A 25,288-nucleotide genomic window follows, 5' to 3' on the forward strand; every position below is an offset into this window, starting at 1 on the left:
TTTTGTGCTCTTTAATGGTGGTTTAATCCTGTGCTCGTTAATCCAAGCCACATTTGAGGAAAAGCCGAAAGCCAATTCTGTTAAAAGGTCCCATTGCTTTGACACACACACACACACACACACACACACACACACACACACACACACACACACACACAAGGACACACAAGGGTGAGAAGCAAAAATAATGATCACTGGCTGTGTGCCAATCTGAGTATTTATTCCCTGAAAGTTAAATCACTAGCCTCCTGCTGGAATGATTTCAGATGTTAAAATATACTCAACAAAAATAAAAACTTTACACTCGTTTCAAAGTCAATAATTTGAACATTTTGGAAAATAGGTTTGAAATAACGATTGTATTCAATTATCTTGTCATTAAAGATGCTATAGCATACAGATCATGTTTGTCATGGAATCGGTTCCACCGGAAATGCAACGACAATGTCCATGATCAAAAACTGTGAGTCACAACTTAATGAAATCATGTCAATATCGTGTGTGTCCTACATGGGCGTTCACAACTGCGATACAACGTCTCCTCATGGATTGGATGATGCATCTGAACACAGCTTGGGGAATGCGCCGCCATATTTGTACCAACATGGCACCAAGCTCCTGCAAGTTCTGTGGAGGGTTCCTTACGGTCGGCTGTGGTGCCAGTTTGATGGAGACGTGTCTGGAGATTATGGATGGTCTGTCGACTGCATCCCATAACCCTCGCAACGTCAGTGACGGATGTTCCCGTATTCAGCATGCCAATGGCACGTTCACGCTGAATGTTTGACAGTCATGGCATTGCAAATTAACGAATAATTAACCATAAAACCGTGTTTTTCTGAGATGACACTCTACTCTGCTACTGTGAGATCAATTGCACGTGTATCAATAGGTCACGTCATTTGTGTCACGTGGAAACGTGATTTTAGCGTGCAGTGCTCTCGCACGTGCTACGTAGGCCCGACCAGTAGAATGAATGTGTGACGTAATGCCCTTGACAATGCATTTAACCATGATCACAACAAGAACTCTTTCAAGAAAAGTTTCTAAACACTATTTGAAAAATAATGAGTGTCAAGTTTTTATTTTTGCTTAGTATATTAGCATCATGTGATATTTGACAATTTGTGTTGCTGAAGGAAATTATAAACGGTCTCACTGCCTGAACTCATCCATTTGTTCACATACTTTCCGATTACACTCTCACAGAATTTATTATGGTAGCTGTGTTAACTAGCTTTTTGAATCAGGGAACGCAAAAACAAGAAAGACATGAAGGAAAGTAAACCACGGATGAGAAAACAAATCTTGCTCAAATGTTACAGAATTAAAGAAAAAAAAAGAGTGAGAATTATCCACAGCTATGTGCTAGCTACCACATTTATGACCATTTCCATTCAGCTCATTGGTTATTAGCCCTTTTTTTTAACCACAGTGCTGTTGAATTCTGGATTCTGATTGGTCAGAAAGCTTGTATTAACACGCTCATTCCAATACATTATCAGTTCCGTCGTAACACAGTTCACCTCATTATGTTGGGATTTTTAAAAAAAAACATTCACACCCCTTATATACCATATATACAGTAATAAACATGTTCTTTGAGGTATTATGTACTAATTATGTACTACTTTGTTTTTCTGCTGTTTTAAAATCTATATTTAGCTAGATAACACAGAATAAGTATATAGCAGTTATAATAGCTGGCTAAGATGTATAAGACAGTAGTGAGACCAGCTGTGATGTATGGATTGGAGACAAAGTTGGAGGTGGCGGAGTTGAGGATGTTAAGGTTTGCGATGGGAGGTTGGACAGGATAAGGAACGAGCACATCAGAGGGACAGCACATGTGGAGAGCTTGGGAATTAAGCTAAGAGAGATGAGACTGAGATGGTACGGGCACATCCTGAGAAGAGATGCAGAGCATGTTGGAAGGAGAATGTTGAAGATGGAGCTGCCAGGCAAACGAAAACGAGGAAGGCCAAAGAGGAGATACACGGATGTGGTGAGAGAGGACATGAAAGTGGCAGGTGTGGTAGAGAAGGATGCGGAAGACAGGGAGCAATGGAGACGAAAGATCCGCTGTGGCGACCCCTACACCAATAGTCGTAAATATCACTTTGCGATAACGTAACACAAGCTCATTTACTGTGAATGTATTTATATTAACTAGCCAATACCTGCAAGACCTTGCAAACAAGCTAACAATGTTTTAAATTATTGTTAAATTTATTTTACAGCATTATACCAGATTATTGACCAGGAACCTAATCATGTAGCTTTTTTTATTAGCTAGCTAATAGCTACTTTGTTTTTATAGTTTTTTTTTTAAACAATAATCTATCAAGTAGAAAACAAGCCAACACAAATATCAAGTCGAGTCAAAGTCCCTCTCATGCCAGGATCTGGTCTTCCCAGGCAGTCTCCTGTCCCAGTATTAACCAGCTCTTTAAGGCGTATGGGTGCGCCGCCAATTTCTGTTTCTATAGCCCTTGGCCTCTTGCTTATACAGTTATGGTTACAGTGTGGGGCGGGTCCTCTGGTAACTGTGAGAGTTTGATTTCCCTACTCGCATCTGTATTTCAGTGTGCCTTGCCAGATGGCAGTAGGTACCATTTTTATGATGGTCTTTTGTATGACCCGACCGCAAGTAGAACTCATGATCTCCCGGTCGAGAGGTGGACACGCTAACCACTAGGCCAACTCACGGTCATACACAAATGTAGAGTTTGTATATTTTATCTAACAACTGAACCAAGTTTAGTGACCGATTTGTGAATAAGATGCTTATTTATCTCAGCTAATTTTTATCAACATGAACCAAACTGAAGGAGGAGCATGGATAATGCTGAACTGCTGATTTGGTTAATTTACGTGAGTCTATACTCTTGAATATAAACACAGATCACAAAGCCTCTGTTTAGCCGCCGTGAGCTGGAGGAGTGACAATCACAGGACGCGGGGGAGATGCAAAGGAAGGTTGCCATGGTGATGATTATGATGGCTGATCTTGAAGTGATCTCGAAGTGATCAGCATTAAAATGCACTTGATAGCAAGGTAGTGATTTTCCTTCAGCTTATTGTAGGTTCTGTGATTGTTCTGAGGATCACGTAGAGGTAGAATTTGATGTGTAATTGTGTGGCTATTTGGTGTGTTTTCCAACTTGGTCCAAGTGAGAACCAGTGCAAAGAACCTGTCTGGTTCCAAATGAGCACGAGATTGTGAATCGACTCAGTTGCAGGAAGTGAATCAGACATGACTTGTGTTTTGTGCTGCTTTCTGCGCAAATTGACCCAAAGTATACAACTGTGTACAATCAGAACTAAAGATACTAAGGTGGTACCATCAGTTTTCTGAGAAGGTGCATGTGGAGAAAATCTACTTCGCTTTTAGATGAAGCTTTACAAGGTACTTCAGTGGTCTTTAGGGTTCAGTTGTGTACCTTAAATCATTTATCAGCTCATTTTTCAAGTATCATCTTTCTGGATTTTAGTAAATACCAGTGTTGTAGTCGAGTCACTAAACCTCAAGTCCGAGTCCAGTCTTGAGTCCCCAGTGTTCAAGCATACATGTCAACCTATACGGAATGTCCGTATTTTATACGGATTTGATTCAATAAATGTAGTATACGGGCGTATAAATAAAGTTATACGGATTCTTTAAAAAAACTTCAATATTTATTTAGAGCTATAATCAATTCCCACGATGATAAAAGAGCGCATAACATTTACAAACGTACTGTACACCACAGACAGCCAGTAAAGAGTCTTATGAAATCGCGCGTTATCTTGTGGTAGCGAGACTTCGTTCCACTTTTGATCATGCGCACACCGCATTGCAAGAATCCCGCCAACCATGAAGTCATAGACATATAAACATAGACGCCGCCTTCTGCATAGAATCATACGTCATCCTCTCCACCATATTGGATGTGGCAAAGTGGAGATTCTTCATCCGTCTCTGGTATAGCGTCTAGACAGTAGCCGAGAATAAAGATGCCTCATTCATGTGCTGCGTTTAACTGTACCAACAGGTTTACCGTCCAAACGAGATCACATGGGATTACCTTCCACAGGTGAGACTGGAAAAATACTTTTCATTGTATTTGGTCATTATAACGTAATTTTACGAACAGATTTTCCTGACTTTGTGGCTAATATGAAGTCTCGTGCATAATAGCCGCTCGGTGAAACCTGTCTCCAAACAACGAAGTATTTCCTTCGTAACTACGCTGATAACACTTTGTGTTTTTGTCAAACATTGGAGCTTTGTATTCATTCTGAAGGTTTATTGTTATTAATATTGAATAAAAAGTAACTGGGATATATCATTGTTAATTATCATTCAAATTTTAGGTAAATTATTTTAATTTGCATCTTATACGGATTTTATAAGGGAAATATGGATTTTGGAGGTTGGTTATACAGGTTTGATTGACCAAAGGTTGACATGTATGGTTCAAGTCTGAGTCAAGTCCAAGTCATTAAAAAAATTTTTGAGTCGAGTCCGAGTCGAGTCCACTATTGATCCGAGTCGAGTCCAAAACTCCAACCACACCATGTGATGGTGGCTGTTTCAGCACCATTAACATGAGTTTGTTCCTGAACATGCCATATGAACAGGTGAATGTGCTTCTCTTTGTCAGGGAGTGTGAAGTATTCTGTCAGAGATGGTTGGGAGATGGATGTAAGTGCAGAAGGTGTGTTTATTAATACAAGTGAAGACGGTAACTAATCCAGAACGGCAGGCAAAATCGTAAAACAGTGAAACAGGCGACAGGTCGAGTGAAGCACAAACAGGCTATCGGAGACTCGGCAGAATCAAAGGCGAGAAACAGGAAATCAGGGATCAGGAAACCAAACAAGGAAATAAGGCTCGGTAACGTGTCAGCAACACAACTCAATACTTCGCAAAGTAAGTGTATTTTCACAGTGTTTATATCGGCGCGCTGTTTGCGCCTTAATCCTGTGCAGGTGCGGGTCGTTTACGGCGTGCGTGCGAGAGTCCACTTGGCCCGCGCGCTGTCCGGAGCGCACCTGAGAGTCTATCTGATGCATGCGCCAAGGTGTGCAGGTGTGACACTCTTACACAAAATTAGTATAAAAATTAATGTAGATATAAATATCTTACGCCAAATTATAATGGCATGTTACAAAAAATAAAGAAAAAATCGGAGTCCTCATCTCTAATTTATGTTAACGCCTGAGTCTGAGTCATCAGTGCTCAGGTCCGAGTCGAGTCATGAGTCCTTAGGGCACGAGTCAGACTCAAGTACTACAAGGCTGGATAAATACTGTAGTTTTGAATGTAAAGTCAGAGTTCTTCACGGTTCATGACAACAGGCAAGATGACAGTGGAACATTTTAATGAGAAACACAGCTCACATGTGTGTGTGTGTGTGTGTGTGTGTGTGTGTGTGTGTGTGTGTGTGTGTGTGTGTGTTTAATCAGGGGCGTAGCTGGGTGGGTCCTGGGTTGCCCGTGACCCCCCCTTTGTCGGACCATACATTTTTTTCAATAGCCGCATAAGAATATTAGAAAAGCGCTCACTGTAATTTTTCGAATGTTTTTTTTAACTAGATTGTCACCTCAGCCTCATTAGGGTTTCTATAACCTTGTATGGACTTCCTGTGGTTTGGGCGCAAAAACCCAGTTTGTCAGAGTGTGTGTAGGAGATGCGGATGTACCTGTAAGTGCAGATATGTTAAATAATACACAGTGCGATATGAGCATAAAGTGTGTGAAATGCACACAACAGGCAAACAGTCCGAAACAGCGGGCAAAGTGGTAATCGAGGAAACAGGCAGGAGGTCAATCGAGGCGCGGGCAGAATATCAGAGGCAAAACTATACAAGATCAAGGGACGAGAAACAGGAGTCAAAAAACCAGGAGGTCAACAAGAACAGGGAGAGGAAACAAGGCTCAGTAAGGCACACTAGACGCGGTGTAATACTTCGCATCATCCTTGCATGGGCGTGGTCCTTAAATAGCCCAAACATAGTTCACTGATTAAAGACAGGTGTTCTTTGTTAACGGCACGCGTGCCGGAGCACGTTAGGTGTGCACGCACAGCCGAGGCGCACCTTCAGGTGCATGAGCCAAGGCGTGCAGTACTGACACAGTTCTGCGCAAGATCGCACTAGAAAGCATGGTCAAGCTGCCAGTGTAGCTGCAGTCTTTTAGCTGCGAATTACGAGTATTTCCTCTTGCATTAATAATTCGCCATGTCAAAACAAGCAAAACTTTCCTCCTTCTTTCGACGTGAAGAGAGGTAAGCTATTTATTATATATTTTTTTCCATCAAAGTTGCATTTTGTGGCTTCGAAGCTAAGTTTTAGTGCCGTTTCTAGAACACAACATCAAGAAAGCGTGGAAGAAACAGCAATAATGGAAGAGCCGGGTTCTAAGCTACCTAAAACTAGCAATGGTAACTATTTTTTGTTACATAATGTACTCAAGCTGCCAGTCAGTGTGTGACCCCAGCTTTGAAAAATCCTAGCTACGCCCTGTTAATGTCCTTGTGCATGAAATTCTACACTTTGACCTGGAATCCAGATGGACATGAAAAGTATGCAGGTGAGAATGTGAGCAATGCCACTGCTTCTGCATGTGCATGCGTCAAGTTTAAAGGTCATAGGTAAAGGTTTTCAATTTATGCACATTTTAAACTTTATATGTTAAAAAAAACCCTCTGTAGTTTTCTTCTTGTCCCAAGAAGTATTGTTAATAAGTAATAATTAAAATAAGTTAGTGCGGATCGCGGCGAATTTCTGTTCAGCGATTTTCGTGACCACTCGGTGCGTGACGTCATTCAGGACAAACAAACCGCTTGAGTTGAGTCCACTTCCGTTTATTTACATTGCCGTTCGGCTTGAATGCAGACATGCGTTTGGGAATTTCCAAAGAAAAACCCCCCATGCCTTATTGTTGTGCAGTGAACTGTAACAACTGGACCGGTTCAGGAAGAAGTTTTTACCTTTTTCTGAGAGAGGAGAAGAGGCGGAGTGTGAAGCGAGAGGGTTGGCAGCCGGGTAAATACGCCACTCTGTGCTCCAATCACTTTTTGAAGAATCCCCATCTGTTGGAGAGTTTAGGTGTCAGTGTCGGACAGAGAAGGCTAAAACCTGACGCTGTTCCAGCAAAATTCGAACACAAAATCAAGCAGTCAAAGAAGAACCGGAGCAGCGACGCTCAAGCGAAAAGGAGAAGATTGGAGGTAAACATTTTTACTTTTGCTTGCAATTGACAAGTCAAGAATCCTGAGGGATCCTGTACAATCATTGTGGAAATGAGATAAAGGGATATTTCCTCGCTTAGAGTCGGCTATAAATAGTATAATGCTTGTATTACTATTAGCAATATATTATATTAGCAATATAAACAAATCCACGTTATATTATAGGGATTATGTGTGTGCCCATATGGTTTAATTATTCTTCAAAAGGGCTCTTATTTAGTATTACGGCGAAAGTAGGAATTTATCATAACTACCAGGATAAATCGTTTGGGCGCGAGTCTTGTTGAGGTCCGGGGTCACCGTGATCAGAGTCGGCCGAGTCGCTGTCCGATTCCGAGGCTGCACGGTCAAACCAGTGAGCCACATTCACTGATTGCTTCGCAACGGCCGTAGGGTCATACATGTATGGCTTCACCTCTCGATATTCAATTTGGAGAGTTCCTACTTCAAAATCGCTCTCGCTTTCAGACATTTTGCACAACCTCTCACGACCAAAGTCCGTACACGTGTGCTCGGTTCGCAAGTAAACAGAGCTGCTCCCGGTCTGTTTGGCTTAAATGACGTCATGAGATGTAAACAAACCTTCGGAATTTGTACAAACCAGTATATTTTAACCGTTTTATTCTATTTTAGGGTGCAAATTAGACACCAGGAAGATTGAATTCGCTTTTTGGGTCGTTCTTCTAGACAATAAAGTTGATATTCTACGTTGGACAGCACGGTGGTGTAGTGGTTAGCACTGTCGCCTCACAGCAAGAAGGTCCAGGTTCGAGCCCCGTGGCCGGCGAGGGCCTTTCTGTGCGGAGTTTGCATGTTCTCCCCGTGTCCGCGTGGGTTTCCTCCAGGTGCTCCGGTTTCCTCCACAGTCCAAAGACATGCAGGTTAGGTTAACTGGTGACTCTAAATTGAGCGTAGGTGTGAATGTGAGTGTGAATGGTTGTCTGTGTCTATGTGTCAGCCCTGTGATGACCTGGCGACTTGTCCAGGGTGTACCCCGCCTTTCGCCCGTAGTCGGCTGGGATAGGCTCCAGCTCGCCTGAGACCCTGTAGAACAGGATAAAGCGGCTACAGATAATGAGATGAGATGAGATGAGATGAGATGAGATAGAGCACTTGGAGCTGAAGCCCAAACTGGATAAAATGCACGTCATGGTATCAGGTGGACAAGCCGTAATGTAATGCCACATTCTTTTAGTGACACACACACACACACACACACACACACACACAGGAGCATCCTAAATGATTTGATCAATAAGAGATAAGGCTGTTTTGCGTGCACGGGATCCGCGGTGTGTGTGTGTGAGCGCGCGCGTTGTGTTTCACACTTCGCGGTTACGCGCGTGGGAGTCGGAGTGGGAGGACTCTGTCTCGAGGAGGGGAGGGGGGGGGGCGCACGAGCGGATCGGACAGTGCTGATGTGTGTGTGTGTGCGCGCGCGATACTTAATACCAAGAGGACAGGCTCGCGCTGCTCTCAGCAGCAGCAGCAGCAGCTCGCGCGCACACAAACCCACATTTCTGAGGGCAACTCGCGCGCCTCTGAGTGTCTGTGTGTGCGCGCGCGCGTCTGTGCTAGCTATATACAACTCCGAGCAGACAGCGCGCGACCTTTAGCGGGTCATCAGGAGGAACTGAGCGCGTGCGACAGGTAAGCCTAACAGGTCGCGCGGGGATTTCTGACATGAATGCATGAGGAGCGTAACTGCAGTGTGTGTGTGTGAGTGTGTGTGTGTGAGTGTGTGTGTGAGTCTGTGTGTGTGTGTGAGTGAGTGTGTGTGTGTGTGTGTGTGTTCATCACATAAACCAAAAGCCTTTGAAGTGCCCTGCATCACGAGCTCAACTTTTATGTGCCTTTTATTTCCCGCCACCTGCTTAAGCGCGCGCGCGCCGACACATCACACAGGCTCGAGGACGGTACCGTGCCAGGCAAATTGTCCAAGTTGTTATCTCGCGATATTCAGCGATGTTTCGTTTTAAATTATTTCACCTTTGAAAATATTCATGCTCAAGACTGAGAGCAGCGCGCGCGCGAGCAGAAAACACCCGCTTCCGATCAGAAATAACTGCTCGGCTTCAAATCCATCCCATAATTTCTCTGGCAACCAACCTGACATCACCTGTCTAAGGCCAAAATCGGAAGTAGACGGTATTATTTATTCCCGACAGGAGGGTGCTGTGCTGTTTAGGACGCAGCCCAAGGTCGAGGGGTTTTACTGCCTTACTGGAGTGTGTGTGAGTGAGTGAGTGAGTGTGTGTGTATGAGAGTGAGTGTGTGTGAGTGTGTGTTGAGGGATTGATAATGCCACCATGCAGCTTTTCTCCAACCTGTTCTCTGCCATTTCAGATTATTTCAGGCATCAGCATCATTATCTATCTATCTATCTGTCTATCTATCTATCTGTCTGTCTGTCTGTCTGTCTGTCTGTCTGTCTGTCTGTCTGTCGGTTTGTCTGTCGGTTGATCTGTCTGTTGGGTCTATCTGTCTGTCTATCTATCTGTCTGTCGGTTGATCTGTCTGTCTGTCTGTCGGTTGATCTGTCTGTCTATCTATCTGTCTGTTGGTTGATCTGTCTGTCTGTCGGTCTATCTATCTATCTGTCTGTCGGTTGATCTGTCTGTCTGTCTGTCGGTTGATCTGTCTGTCTATCTGTCTGTCTGTCGGTCTATCTATCTGTCTGTCTGTCGGTTGATCTGTCTGTCTGTCTGTCGGTCTATCTATCTATCTGCCTGTCCGTCTGTCGGTTGATCTGTCTGTCGGTCTATCTATCTGTCTGTCTGTCCGTCTGTCGGTTGATCTGTCTGTCGGTTGGTCTATCTATCTGTCTGTCTGTCCGTCTGTCGGTTGGTCTATCTGTCTGTCTCTCTGTCTGTCTGTCTGTAGGAAAAGATTCCACAAAAAGAAAGATGGAAGAAGCGGAAATGCAAAAGATGGAACGAGAGAAAGGCAGAAAGATTAAGAAATAGAGAAGGAAGGAGATAAGAGCGACGGAGTGAGAGCGTGTGATGAAGAGAAAGAGAGATACAGAAATAGATACTGAAGGCGAGAGAAAGACACGCCGGATGATGTTGGGGTTCAAAGGCAAGAGGTATAAAAATGAACAGATGCAGACACATAGACAAACAGAAAGAAAAACAGGATATAGGCTGGATGGGCAGTGAGAGAGAGAGAAAGGGAGCAGAGACAGATAAACAGAGAAAAAGACTCTCTGAGAGCGGTCTGTCTAAAAGAAGACAGAAAGAGGAACGATGACGGGAGATACTGAGGGATTGAACAAAAATGAGAGAAAGATGAATGAAATGAGATGGACTGAGATAGAAGACGGGGGGAAAGAAGCAGAGAGAAAGAGAAGAAGCAGAAAGAAGAGAAAAATAGGAAAAAAGGCCGAGATAAGGAGGGGGCAAGAAGGAAGAGAGGGATGAAGGGAGAGGTATTGAGTTTTGAAAGAGGAGAGATGCGTGGAAAGAGAGATCATCCAGACAGAGAACAAGAGAGACGGAGAGAGAGAAGGCAGTGATAAATAAATGGAGAGGGGGAGGGAGAAACAGCAGGAAAGACAGAGGCAGAGGGAAAAAGAAGAGACATGGAGAGAAAGAGAGAGAGAGGTGTTGGGTTTTATAATAAACGACACACATACAGATCGAGAGAGACAGGTGGAGAAAGTGAGACGCACTGAGAATGAGACGAGTCAGTGAAAAAGAAACAGAAAGACGGAGAGAAAAATAGCAGATAAAAATGCGAAATGGAGAGAGAGAGAGAGAGAGAGAGAGCCATAGGGAAATAAGCAGATCAATAAAGATATGAAGTGACTCATCACCTCAGTCTGCCTAGTGTGTGTTGTGTGTGTGTGTCCTGTCACTCTAATCACAGGCAACAAGTGTAAGTGCCCAGGACAGGGTGTGTACAGTAACAGTCAGCCTAGTGCGGTATAAAACACTCGGGGGTTGTGCTGTTGTAGAAAAATAAGCAATGACAGGATGGTGTGATGCGACGTGACGTAGAGCTACTCTCACCATCTTTAAAGTGTTTTATTCCTCCCGTACCACAGCAGTTTGCAATTTTGTTCAGTGTCCTTCCAATTCACATCTGCTTCTGTGTGTGTGTTTTCTTTGATTCAAGGTTATAACCACCATCATCGTCGTGCACCATCCCCAATCTGTAGGTTGCCAGAGCAACGACCTCATGCCCCAGGTGCCGTGGCCTCTCCAGCGTTTTCCGGAACTCCTGGAAGTATCGCCCGTGTGTGTGAAATGCGTGTGTGAACAGCGGCAATCCGGAGGTGTGACGCACCTGAGTGACACACACACACACACACACACAGGCATGCGCAGGTTCTTAACACACACCGAGACACACACTCAGATCTGCTGCTTAAAACCAATTGCCTTATTCTGTCCTTCTTACAATCCTAAAATGGCTTCTTCTCCTCATCCTCGAGCGCACACACTCTTAACACACACGGCTAACACACGCCGCTGCGGCTGGAAACCGGTGTTGTCAACAACATCGTCATGTTTATCTTCGCTGAAAAGCAGAAGCACAGGAGAATAGAGATTTTTTGCTTCTGTCCATCCTCTTGTAAAACACGCCTCTTTTGCCTCAAAATGGCCACCTCGGTGTAATCCTCTGCACCGTCGAGGTGAAAAAGAAGCAGAGAGAACCTCGTTTTGACAATAAAATGCCCCCTGTCTGACTTACATACCTGGAACGTAAGGAACCATCATCGTTCTTGGAACAACTATTCAAGCCAAAAGAAAGACGGACAGATTTTTTTTCCATCCATCCATCTTGGTGCACATGTTTTATTTTTCTCAAAATGGACGCCGTTGGGACTGTCCTTGCTGTTGTGGCTGGGAAAGTACAATCTTGGTAAAGAGGAAATACAAACAGAGAAAGCAAGACGTTTTCTCAAAATGGCTGCCGCTTTCCTTCCCCTCTTCCTGGTTCTGCTGTGTGTCCCGCTTTTCCTGTCGTCCCTCCAGCCGAACGAACGTCGTGTGGTGGCCTACATTCCTGGCGACTTGATCATTGGCGCTCTGTTCTCCGTCCACCACCAGCCGGCGGCAGACCGCGCCCACGAGCGCAAGTGCGGTGAGGTGCGTGAGCAGTACGGCATCCAGCGCGTCGAGGCCATGATGCTGACGCTCAACCGCATCAACTCCGACCCGGACATCCTGCCCAACGTCACGCTCGGCTGCGAGATACGTGACTCCTGTTGGCACTCTGCAGTCGCACTCGAGCAAAGCATTGAGTTCATACGTGACTCGCTTATTGCTGCCGAGAGCCCCACGCCAGCTCCACTCGATCCTATTTCTGAAGATGCGCCAACTGGGGGTGGGGCTAAGTGTTCAGAGGGCCTGCCCACCAAGGGGAAGAAGCCCATCGTGGGCTTGATTGGACCTGGCTCGAGCTCGGTGGCTATTCAGGTGCAGAACCTGCTGCAGCTGTTCAACATCCCTCAGATCGCTTACTCGGCCACCAGCATGGACCTGAGTGACAAATCGCTGTATAAATACTTCATGAGGGTCGTTCCATCGGACGCGCAGCAGGCCAGAGCCATGGTGGACATCGTCAAACACTACAACTGGAGTTACGTCTCCACCATTCATACAGAGGGTGAGTAAATAATAGCGCACACTCATTCCATTATGTCAATTCTAATTCTGACCCTCCCCGTTATCCACTATGTGGTTGCTCTGTCTGATCCTTTTCGCTTTCCACATTGCTTATTTGGGTGTTTCCTGGTTCTTTGGGATTAGTAAAAATCCAGCAGGCCTCATCTTCTCTTGACAAAATTGTTGTACACCAAGTGTGTGTGTGTGTGGAATTGAACTGTTTCTGTTCCCTGTGGCTCTGTTGTCACACCTCTGTCGCTTTTCTACACACACACACACACACACACACACACACACACACACACACACTCTCTCTCTCTCTCTCTGCAGTGAACTCACCTTTATCCTCAGACCCTTGCTCCCTGATACACCTCTTTGAAAAGTGTGTGTGTGTATGTCCATGTCTCTGTCAGAGTGACTGCGTCTAAAAATGCCCTAAGTCCATCAGGTCCATTAATAATAATAATAATAATAGTAATAATCCCAGGTTGATATGATATTACAGTAATGCGCCTGTTCTAATACAGTGTCGTTTCCATAGTAACAGCTCATTTACAGGGACTTGTATGGCTCCACTTGTAATGTCTGAGAATAAACCGACAGAAATGTCATTCAGCAAAAGCAAAATGTAGAATCACTTTCAATAAGGAGAAGTTTATTTCAGATCTATGGAAGGAGTCTCCAGTTTCAGCTCTTTGTAACAGAAAGCTTTCCTCCTTGTGAAAAATCACGGTGCTTTCCGCTTTCTCCGGAACACAGCAAGCTTCACGACTGCTCACAGGCACTGAAATGGAAGTCGTAACAGGAAGTAGCTTGTCTCCTGTACACGTAACTGTAAATGGATAAAAGTCTCATTCTTTAATCAATTAAAATTTGTAACCAGTGGTTTATTGCTATTGTAGAAGAGGAATAAAACACTGAAATTTGGAGGGTAGGAAGGAAGGAAAGAGAAACAAACAAATAAATAAAGCAAGGAAGTAGAGAGAAGAAAGAAAGCAGTGAAGTTCAGGAAGAAGGTTGAAAGAAAGGAAAGAAAGATAAATTAAGAAATTAAAAACAAACAAAACAAACGAATAAATAAAAAAGCAGGGAGGTGGAGAGAAGGAAGGAAGGAAAGTGTTGGAAAGAGAGAAAGAAAGAAAAAAGAACGTACTGAAGTACAGAAAGGAAAGAAGGAAAGAGAAATAAATAGATGAACGAGCAAGCAAATAATAAATAAATAAATAAATAAATAAGGGAAGTGGAGAAAATGAAGGGAAAGAAAGAAAGATAAATACAGCTCAGTATTCACCGTATTTAGGAAAGAAATATATGAATAAATATTTAGGAAAGAAAGAAAGAATTTAGTAAAGAAGTAAGCAAGCACACAGACAAATAAAGCAGGGAAGTAGAGAGAAGGGAAAAGAAAAAGGGAAAGAAAGAAAGAAAGAAAGAAAGAAAGAAAGAAAGAAGTAAATACAGTTCCGTGTTCACCGTATTTAGGAAACATTTCCGCATAAACTGCACAATATTGTCAAAATTAATTAATCAAAGAGTCTCAATGTTTAATTTCTTAATATTTTTGGCTTTCAGTAAGAAATATTTCTGATGTTGTAAATCTCCTCCCATCCATTCCTAACGTCGCGACCCTCACCCCGCCCTGGATTCCCGGAGCTGCGAGCTGATTGGTCGATCGAGTCATTAAAAAAAAGCACTCGAAGACACTCTGTGACTTTCTGGAAAACTTTTGGAGAAAAGATGGAGAAAAACGCTCTTTTATAGCATCCACGTTTCCTGTGGGGTTGTGTGTAAAACGTGCGCTGGCAGTTATGAGCAAAAACGTGCGAAAGCAGGAAAAGTAAAGAAAAGGAGAAATGGTGTGAGAAATCAAATAAATAATAATCATTAAAAATAGGTTGTTAGGAAGGTTTTGTTAAGAGTGTGATACTAAATGAGAGAGAGAGAGAGAGAGAGAGAGAGAGAGAGAGTACATCTACACCGTGGATAACACACACACACACACACACACACACACACACACCTGGAAGCACTTGCATGCACACTGATGCTTGTCTTTGATTCACATGATAATTTTTTGAATAATTAATAATGACACAATGAAGTGTTTTCCATAGCAACCTCTCTCACTCTCCCTCCTTCTCTCTCTCTCTCTCTCTCTCTCTCTCCCCCTCCCTCTCTCTCTCTCCCCCTCCCTCTCCCTCTCTCCCTCCTATTTCTCTCTCTCCCTCTCCATCCTTCTACTTCTCTCTCTCCCTCCTTCTATTTCTCTCTCTCCCTCCTTCTATTTCTCTCTCTCCCTCCTTCTATTTCTCTCTCTCCCTCTCCATCCTTCTACTTCTCTCTCTCCCTCCTTCTATTTCTCTCTCTCCCTCCTTCTCTTTCTCTCTCTCCCTCCTTCTATTTCTCTCTCCCTCCTTCTATTTCTCTCTCTCCCTCTCCATCCTTCTACTTCTCTCTCTCCCTCCTCTCTCTTTCTCTCTCTCTCTCTCCTTCTATCTCTCTCTCCCTCCCTCTCTCCTTCTATTTCTCTCTCTCTCTCCCTCCCTCTCTCTCTCTCCTTCTCTCTCTCCCTCTCCCTCCTTCTCTTTCTCTCTCTCTCCTTCTATTTCTCTCTCTCTCCTTCTATTTCTCTCTCTCTCCTTCTATTTCTCTCCCTCTCTCTCCTTCTATTTCTCTCTCTCCCTCTCTCTCTCCTTCTATTTCTCTCTCTCTCCTTCTATTTCTCTCCCTCTCTCTCCTTCTATTTCTCTCTCCTATTTCTCTCTCTCTCTCCCTCCCTCTCTCTCTCCTTCTCTCTGCCTCCCTATCTCCTTCTATTTCTCTCTCTCCCCCTCCTTCTATTTCTTTCTCTCTCCTTCTATTTCTCTCTCTCCTTCTATTTCTCTCTCTCCTATTTCTCTCTCTCTCCCTCTCCTATTTCTCTCTCCCTCTCTCTCCTTCTATTTCTCTCTCTCTCTCTCTCTCTGTTGTTCTGATTTGAATTGTAAACTCCAAGCAGAGTGAGACAAATGTGAGGAAGAGGGACAGCCAGAGGGCGAGACAAACACACAGACAGAGACTAATAGACTAAACCACACACAACACTGCACTACCGAGAGACACACATCATTGTGTTGCAGAAGTATTGGCACCTTTCAAGGACATGTCTGTTTGGTCAGGAGATGTTGAGTCAGTTTCTATAACAACAGCTCAGGCTGTAAATTAACCTTACCTGTAACTATAAATGGATAAAAAAAAGCACACACAAGGATCACTGACGCATAAAAACTTGTCATCGTTATCAGATCATCGAGGAACAAAACACTTCCGTACATATTCTTATCAGAAGTTAATGAAACTCAGTAGGCATTTAATCATAGTTGAACCTGGATGACCTACAGCCATCGTATGCAAACGTACCACACCATGCTACACCACGCTATCCCAGTGTTTTCCCCAGAAAAAAATCTCATCTCATTATCTGTAGCCGCTTTATCCTGTTCTACAGGGTCGCAGGCAAGCTGGAGTCTATCCCAGCTGACTACGGGTGAAAGGCGGGGTACACCCTGGACAAGTCGCCAGGTCATCACAGGGCTGACACATAGACACAGACAACCATTCACACTCACATTCACACCTACGCTCAATTTAGAGTCACCAGTTAACCTAACCTGCATGTCTTTGGACTGTGGGGGAAACCGGAGCACCCGGAGGAAACCCACGCGGACACGGGGAGAACATGCAAACTCCACACAGAAAGGCCCTCGCCGGCCACGGGGCTCGAACCAGTAAAAAATTAAAGCTCTAAATTCTGGCATGATAAAATACAGACAATTGAGCACTAATGGCGCGAAATGAAACTGGGGGGTCCGGGGGCATGCCCCCCCCCGGAAAATTTTATTTTGAAAATAGATGCTCTCAGGTGTGGGTGGTAGAAATGGGCAACTGGACTTGCTTGAAGATTCTTGAAGCAAGAATTCTTGTAATGATTTAGAATGTTTCTGATGCAATTACCGTAATATATGTAGAACTAAGATACGCTGAAAAGAAAAGTAAGGCGACTGCATATTAAAAAGTTTAAATGTTGGCACTTTATTAAATGGACTAGATTAAGATTAAAACATATTTAAAGGAAAAGAAAACTTAATTCATACATTTAACCTTCATCCTACCAAGTGGGGTCCATCTGGACCCCGCACCTATATGTTTGTTTGCCATTTTAAAAATATGTGACATACTGCCTCACCGTTTTATGAATTTGTCGGAATTTGTGTCTTAATTAAAACACTAAAGCACCGGAAGATCAGCTTTTTGCATTGTGAAGGTATAATTAATTTGTTACTGGGGTCCAACCGGACCCCAGAGTAAAGTTTATCTGTCTTTCATTTTATAATTGAATAGCACACTGAAAGTTAACTTCTTTTATTTCTTTTATGTTCCATAATGAAACTACCAAGGCATTCCTTCTTGGGGTCCGTGTGGACCCCACTGCTGCAATAAGCACAGGCTGCAAAACAAAAGCCCTAAATTATTTTACAATTACTTTTTTGTTTTAAATTCTGTAAGAAAAGACCTAAGTTGTAATCCAGAATGTTTTACAGCTGCATGAGCTGCAAAAATCATGTATATAATGCCAATTTATTTTGTGGCGCTATAATTTGCTACATGTATGCTAGTTATTGCAATATTATTGCAATGTTATTGCATTTATAATGCATCATTGATATTCAGCCATAGTGGATTTTGTTCTTCAATAAAGTTATGTCTGTTTGCTGCATTGAATTGGTTCTTACTGCATTGATTTCAAGGTATTCCCTCCTGGGGTCCATACGGACCCCGCCTGGTAGTTTGTGTATGTAAAATTGGCTGGTAGGATGAAGGTTAAGTGTGTTTCTTTATGCCTTGGGCCCTTTAGTGTATTGCTGTTATTAATACAAGATGTTCTGAACAAAACTTATCTGGTGATTTTGTCTTTATAAGCTTTAATTTTAAAGAAAAGTATTGGGGTCCAAACGGACCCCACATGGTAAGATTAAGGTGTAAAATAGCATGGTAGGATGAGGGTTAAGTTTGCAGAAAGATTATGTACTTATAAACACATTCATGAATGATAATAGACTAGGTCCAACTTTCGTGATTAAAATCAGTCGGCTTTGTCCATCTGGTGCGGAACAACATCGGCAGCCAATGAGATCACTTATAATGAATCAGAAACTTCCGGGATGTCTGACATTTTCTTTCGATATTTTTATTGGACGGTTTGAACACGTGATCTTGACACAGCCAACAGAGTACAGTTTGTTTACATCATACCATGCGGACATATTACTTTGACAGAATCAACACAAACATTGAAAAAAAAGGCCGCTTGTTTAACGCAAATATCAATCAATATGTAAATGGATCTGTTATTTGCTCTCCTATGTATCTAGTTACTTGTGGGTAGGAAATTTAACGTATTGGTATAAATCTAAGCGTATTGGATTTTAACTAAAGCAACTAAGCGTACCGGCAGGCAGAGCAAGAGTATCGGGCCCGATACGCTAAAACGCTTTGGGGAAAACCATGCTATTCCATGCTATCCCATAATTCAGCTGGAGCCTCTGAATATCTGAAGAAGAAGAAGAAGAAGAATTCCACTGAGAAAAGAGAAAGAAGATGGCGGACCGAAGCAAAGCCAGTTGTTGTAGTGTCTGAGTGGTGACCCTGATGGGGTACAACTGTAAATATCTGGAACAGTTTAAACATTTTGCTGTTGCAGAAATACATTTTTTAAATTGTCGTGGCATTTTTGCTGCCCGATGAGTTCACATTCACGTCTTCTCTGAACATCTGGATCAGAGGGCAGGTAAGAACGGGGCGGAGTGCGTCTGAATTGTGTCCTTAGGTCTAACTCACACTCACTGAACACACTACAGTCCCAGTTCAGGAGAAGGAACCTGACAACGCAAGGATACTGAGAGCTCCGAGGCAGCACACATTCAACTCACACTTATAGCAACCGACCAATCAGCAGCCTCCATTCAACTCACACTTATAGCATCTGGCAATCAGCAGCCTCCATTCAACTCACACTTACAGCAACCAACCAATCAGCAGCCTCCATTCAACTCACACTTATAGCAACCGACCAATCAGCAGCCTCCATTCAACTCACACTTATAGCATCTGACAATCAGCAGCCTCCATTCAACTCACACTTACAGCAACCAACCAATCAGCAGCCTCCATTCAACTCACACTTACAGCAACCAACCAATCAGCAGCCTCCATTCAACTCACACTTATAGCAACCGACCAATCAGCAGCCTCCATTCAACTCACACTTATAGCATCTGACAATCAGCAGCCTCCATTCAACTCACACTTACAGCAACCAACCAATCAGCAGCCTCCATTCAACTCACACTTATAGCAACCGACCAATCAGCAGCCTCCATTCAACTCACACTTATAGCATCTGACAATCAGCAGCCTCCATTCAACTCACACTTACAGCAACCAACCAATCAGCAGCCTCCATTCAACTCACACTTACAGCAACCAACCAATCAGCAGCCTCCATTCAACTCACACTTATAACATCTGACAACCAGCAGCCTCCATTCAACTCACACTTACAGCAACTGACCAATCAGCAGCCTCCATTCAACTCACACTTACAGCAACTGACCAATCAGCAGCCTCCATTCAACTCACACTTACAGCAACTGACCAATCAGCAGCCTCCATTCAACTCACACTTACAGCAACTGACCAATCAGCAGCCTCCATTCAATTCACACTTACAGCAACCGACCAATCAGCAGCCTCCATTCAACTCACACTTATAACATCTGGCAATCAGCAGCCTCCATTCAACTCACACTTACAGCAACCGACCAATCAGCAGCCTCCATTCAACTCACACTTACAACATCTGACCAATCAGCAGCCTCCATTCAACTCACACTTACAGCAACTGACCAATCAGCAGCCTCCATTCAACTCACACTTACAGCAACCGACCAATCAGCAGCCTCCATTCAACTCACACTTATAACATCTGGCAATCAGCAGCCACCATTCAACTCACACTTACAGCAACCGACCAATCAGCAGCCTCCATTCAACTCACACTTACAACATCTGACCAATCAGCAGCCTCCATTCAACTCACACTTATAACATCTGGCAATCAGCAGCCTCCATTCAACTCACACTTACAGCAACCGACCAATCAGCAGCCTCCATTCAACTCACACTTATAACATCTGACCAATCAGCAGCCTCCATTCAACTCACACTTATAACATCTGGCAATCAGCAGCCTCCATTCAACTCACACTTACAGCAACCAACCAATCAGCAGCCTCCATTCAACTCACACTTATAACATCTGACCAATCAGCAGCCTCCATTCAACTCACACTTATAACATCTGGCAATCAGCAGCCTCCATTCAACTCACACTTACAGCAACCGACCAATCAGCAGCCTCCATTCAACTCACACTTATAACATCTGACCAATCAGCAGCCTCCATTCAACTCACACTTATAACATCTGGCAATCAGCAGCCTCCATTCAACTCACACTTACAGCAACCGACCAATCAGCAGCCTCCATTCAACTCACACTTACAGCAACTGACCAATCAGCAGCCTCCATTCAACTCACACTTATAACATCTGGCAATCAGCAGCCTCCATTCAACTCACACTTACAGCAACCGACCAATCAGCAGCCTCCATTCAACTCACACTTACAGCAACTGACCAATCAGCAGCCTCCATTCAACTCACACTTACAGCAACCGACCAATCAGCAGCCTCCATTCAACTCACACTTACAGCAACTGACCAATCAGCAGCCTCCATTCAACTCACACTTATAACATCTGGCAATCAGCAGCCTCCATTCAACTCACACTTACAGCAACCGACCAATCAGCAGCCTCCATTCAACTCACACTTACAGCAACTGACCAATCAGCAGCCTCCATTCAACTCACACTTACAGCAACCGACCAATCAGCAGCCTCCATTCAACTCACACTTACAGCAACTGACCAATCAGCAGCCTCCATTCAACTCACACTTACAGCAACTGACCAATCAGCAGCCTCCATTCAACTCACACTTACAGCAACTGACCAATCAGCAGCCTCCATTCAACTCACACTTACAGCAACCGACCAATCAGCAGCCTCCATTCAACTCACACTTACAGCAACTGACCAATCAGCAGCCTCCATTCAACTCACACTTACAGCAACTGACCAATCAGCAGCCTCCATTCAACTCACACTTACAGCAACTGACCAATCAGCAGCCTCCATTCAACTCACACTTACAGCAACTGACCAATCAGCAGCCTCCATTCAACTCACACTTATAGCAAGTGACACCTATTCTTTCTTTCTTTCTTTCTTTCTTTCTTTCTTTCTTTCTTTCTTTCTTTCTTTCTTTCTTTCTTTCTTTCTTTCTTTCTTTCTCTTTTCCTTCCTGATCTCCATCACTTTCTAAGTCTTTCATCCCCCCATCACTGTGAGCTCCTTGTGTTTGCTTCAGTCAGTCTGTGTGTGTGTGCGTGTGTGTCCCTGGCTTAATTATTCATGTATTCATTCATTTATTCATTTATTTATTAGTGAAAGTGTTGGATGGAGTTTTAAACCCGGCTGTGAGACATGTGGTGTAACGCAGCTGAAGCACAGAAGGGCGGAGGCAGACAGGTGGAGGAGAGGAGAGTGAGACAGGAACAGAAAGAGAAGGAAAGACAGCGGTCGTGAGACAGGTAGCGAGAGGAGAGATGAGATGAGAGGTGAGGTGTTAGTCCTGAGAGACTCAAAAGACTCTTCACTGAATCCTCTGGAGCTCAGAGCACCTGTCTACTGATGCTGAGGTGTGTGTGTGTGTGTGTGTGTGTGTGTGTGTGTGTGTGTGAGTGAGTAGAGAGCACTTGTGCCGGTGTGAATTGAATATTCTCAGGCTGTTTCAATGCCGATTGGAACTCGGGGTAACGGAACGCTGTTCCAGAGCCTGACAGAGAGAGAGAGAGAGAGAGAGGTGGAAAAAGAAAATTATACAGAGACTCAAAGACATACAGTGTTTGGCAAAAGTATCCCCCCCCCCCCCCCCCCCCGGTGTTTGTCCTGTTTTGTGGCATTACAAACTGGAATTAAAATGGATTTTTGGAGTGTTAGCACCATTTGATTTACACAACATGTCTGCCAATGTAAAGGTGAAAATTGTTTTTTTATTGTGACACAAACAATAATTAAGATGAAAAAACAGAAATCTGGAATGTGCATAAGTATTCACCCCCTTTCGTATGAAACCCCTAAATAAGAGCTGCTCCAACCAATTCACTTCATAAGTCACATAATTAGTTGATTAAGATCCACCTGTGTGCAATCAAAGTGTCACATGATCTGTCACATGATGTCTGTATAAATCAACCTGTTCTGGAAGGACCCTGACTCTGCAACACTACTAAGCAAGCAACATGAGAACCAAGGAGCCTCCAAACAGGTCAGAGACAAAGTTGTAGAGAAGTATAGATCAGGGTTGGGTTATAAAAAATATCCCAAACTTTGAATATCCCAGGGAGCACCATTAAATCCATTATAGCAAAATGGAAAGAATATGGCACCACTACAAACCTGACAAGAGAAAGCCCCGCCCACCAAAACTCACAGACCGGGCAAGGAGGGCATTAATCAGAGATGCAACAAAGACACCAACGATAACACTGAAGAAACTGCAAAGATCCACAGTGGAGATGGGAGGATCTGTCAATAGGACCACTTTAAGCCGTACACTCCACAGAGTGGGCGGGGCTTTATGGAAGAGTGGCCAGAAAAAAGTCATTGCTTAAGAAAACACGTTTGGAGTTTGCCCAACAGCATGTGGCAGACTCCCCAAACACATGGAAGAAGATTCTCTGGTCAAATGTGACTGAACTTGATCTTTTTGGCCATCATGGGAAATGCCATGTGCGGCGCAAACCCAACACCCTGAGAACATCATTCCTACAGTGAAGCATGGTGGTGGCAGCATCATGCTGTGGGGATGTTTTTCATCTGCAGGGACAGGAAAGCTGGTCAGGACTGAAGGAAAGATGGATGGCACTAAATACAGGGCAATTCTGGAGGAAAACCTGTTTGAGTCGGCCAGAGGTTTGAGACTGGGACAAAGGTTCACATTCCAGCAGAACAATGACCCTAAACATACTGCTAAAGCTACACTGGAGTGGTTTAAAGGGAAACATTTAAATGTCTCATATATGTCAACTTTTGGTCAATCAAACCTGTATAACCAACCTCCAAAATCCGTATTTCGCTTATAAAATCCTTATAAGATGCAAATTAAAATAATTTACCTAAAATTTGAATGATAATTAACAATGATATATCCCAGTTACTTTTTATTCAATATTAATAACAATAAACCTTCAGAATGAATACAAAGCTCCAATGTTTGACAAAAACACAAAGTGTCACTCTAATGTTCTGAATTGTACTCCATGACAACTTTTTTAGCACTCTGCACCAATACCTCACTAGGCTGCATGTCACAGCAAGTGTCTAGCTGTGTTGATCTTACTGACCTGGCCTACTGCAGTGTGTGTCTGCATTCAGGTTCTTTCTGCTCTCTGTGTGTATCTTCCTGACTTGAGAGAAAACTCTCTCACAGTCAGCATTACTGTGGGGTAAACAGAGCACTGCCTAACTTGAACTAAAACGCCCACTACCTTGTGTTTTCTGTCTTTTCCAGTTGTTGGCATATCAGTTTTTGAGCGCGCAAATACTGTCATCAGTGGCTGATTTTGCCTTTGGCTTGCATTCCACTGATGTAGTTTCGATTTGAAATGTTCTTTCACATCATACACTCCTGATGCTGCAACTTTGATGTCACGCACACACAGTGTGCAGTGTGCGTATTCGTCGTTTTTGGAGGCTGCCGGTTGGATTATGCCATTGAAAAGGTCCTTCCATTCAGGGAGAAACCTACCGTTGTATTGTGTTTTGAATTTCTTTGCCGGAGTGCCCATTCAGAATCTTTTCAGTCGCTATTGAAAGTCGCTCAGGTGGAGCAGTTTTGCCTTGAGGAATGGGCAACAATCCCAGTGGCTAGATGTGCTAAGCTAATAGAGACATACCCCAAGAGACTTGCAGCTGTAATTGCAGCAAAAAGTAGCGCTATAATGTATTGACTTTAGGGGGTGAATACCTATACACACTCCAGATTTCTGCTTTTTCATCTTAATTATTGTTTGTGTCACAATAAAACAAACAATTTTCACTTTTAAAGTGGTAGGCATGTTGTGTGAATCAAATGGTGCTAACACTACAAAAATCCATTTTAATTCCAGCTTGTAATGTGACAAAACAGGACAAACACCAAGGGGGATGAATACTTTTGCAAGACACTGTAGATGCAAAGAGATACTGCACATAGATAGACAGAAAAAGATCACAGAGATAGAGATAGAAAGGTAGTGAGGAGAGTAGAACCTCTGTGTGAACACACACACGATACTAAACAAGAAGAGATCGAGTAAACATATGAATAAGTAAAATATGAGGATGGCTGATAAAGAGCTGCGCTGGATGTAAATCTGCTGCAACACTGCAGCTGTGTCTCTGTCTCACTCTCTTTGTCTCTGTCTTACTTTGTCTGTTTCTTTGTCTCTGTCTCACTCTGTCTTTTTGTCTCTGTCTTACTTTGTCTTTTTGTCTCTGTCTCACTTTGTCTGTTTCTTTGTCTCTGTCTCACTCTCTCTTTGTCTCTGTCTCACTCTCTCTCTTTTTGTCTCTGTCTCACTCTCTCTGTCTGTCTCCTTGTCTCTGTATCACTCTCTGTCTGTCTCTTTGTCTCCGTCTCACTGTCTGTCTCTTTGTCTCTGTCTTACTTTGTCTGTTTCTTTGTCTCTGTCTCACTGTCTTTTTGTCTCTGTCTTACTTTGTCTTTTTGTCTCTGTCTCACTCTGTCTGTTTCTTTGTCTCTGTCTCACTCTCTCTCTTTGTCTCTGTCTTACTTTGTCTGTTTCTTTGTCTCTGTCTCACTCTGTCTTTTTGTCTCTGTCTTACTTTGTCTTTTTGTCTCTGTCTCACTCTGTCTGTTTCTTTGTCTCTGTCTCACTCTCTCTTTGTCTCTGTCTCTCTCTCTCTCTCTTTTTGTCTCTGTCTCACTCTCTCTCACTCTCTCTGTCTGTCTCCTTGTCTCTGTATCACTCTCTGTCTGTCTCTTTGTCTCTGTCTCACTGTCTGTCTCTTTGTCTCTATCTCACTCTGTCGCTGTCTCTTTCTCTCTGTCTCACTCTCTGTCTATCTCTTTGTCTCTGACTCTCTGTGTCTGTCTCTTTGTCTCTGACTCTCTCTCTGTCTGTCTCTTTGTCTCTGTCTCACTTTTTGTCTCTGTCTCTTTGTCTCTGTCTCACTCTGTCTTTGTCTCTGTCTCACTCTCTGTCTCAC

The 25,288-nt window shown here is 43.5% G+C and overlaps 1 protein-coding gene across 1 annotated transcript in view; it reads left to right on the plus strand.

Annotated features, from left to right (window-relative positions):
- Positions 1 to 12,150: 12,150 nt before the first annotated feature.
- The window catches only part of grm5b (glutamate receptor, metabotropic 5b), an 88,263-nt gene continuing 75,125 nt past the window's right edge, over positions 12,151 to 25,288 (plus strand). Inside the window, exon 1 of the mRNA XM_060942277.1 lies at positions 12,151 to 12,853. Coding sequence (XP_060798260.1) covers positions 12,151 to 12,853 — 703 coding nt within the window. The remainder of the gene's footprint in view (positions 12,854 to 25,288) is intronic.

The sequence above is a fragment of the Neoarius graeffei genome, chromosome 16, assembly GCF_027579695.1.
Source record: "Neoarius graeffei isolate fNeoGra1 chromosome 16, fNeoGra1.pri, whole genome shotgun sequence".
NCBI lineage: Eukaryota > Metazoa > Chordata > Actinopteri > Siluriformes > Ariidae > Neoarius > Neoarius graeffei.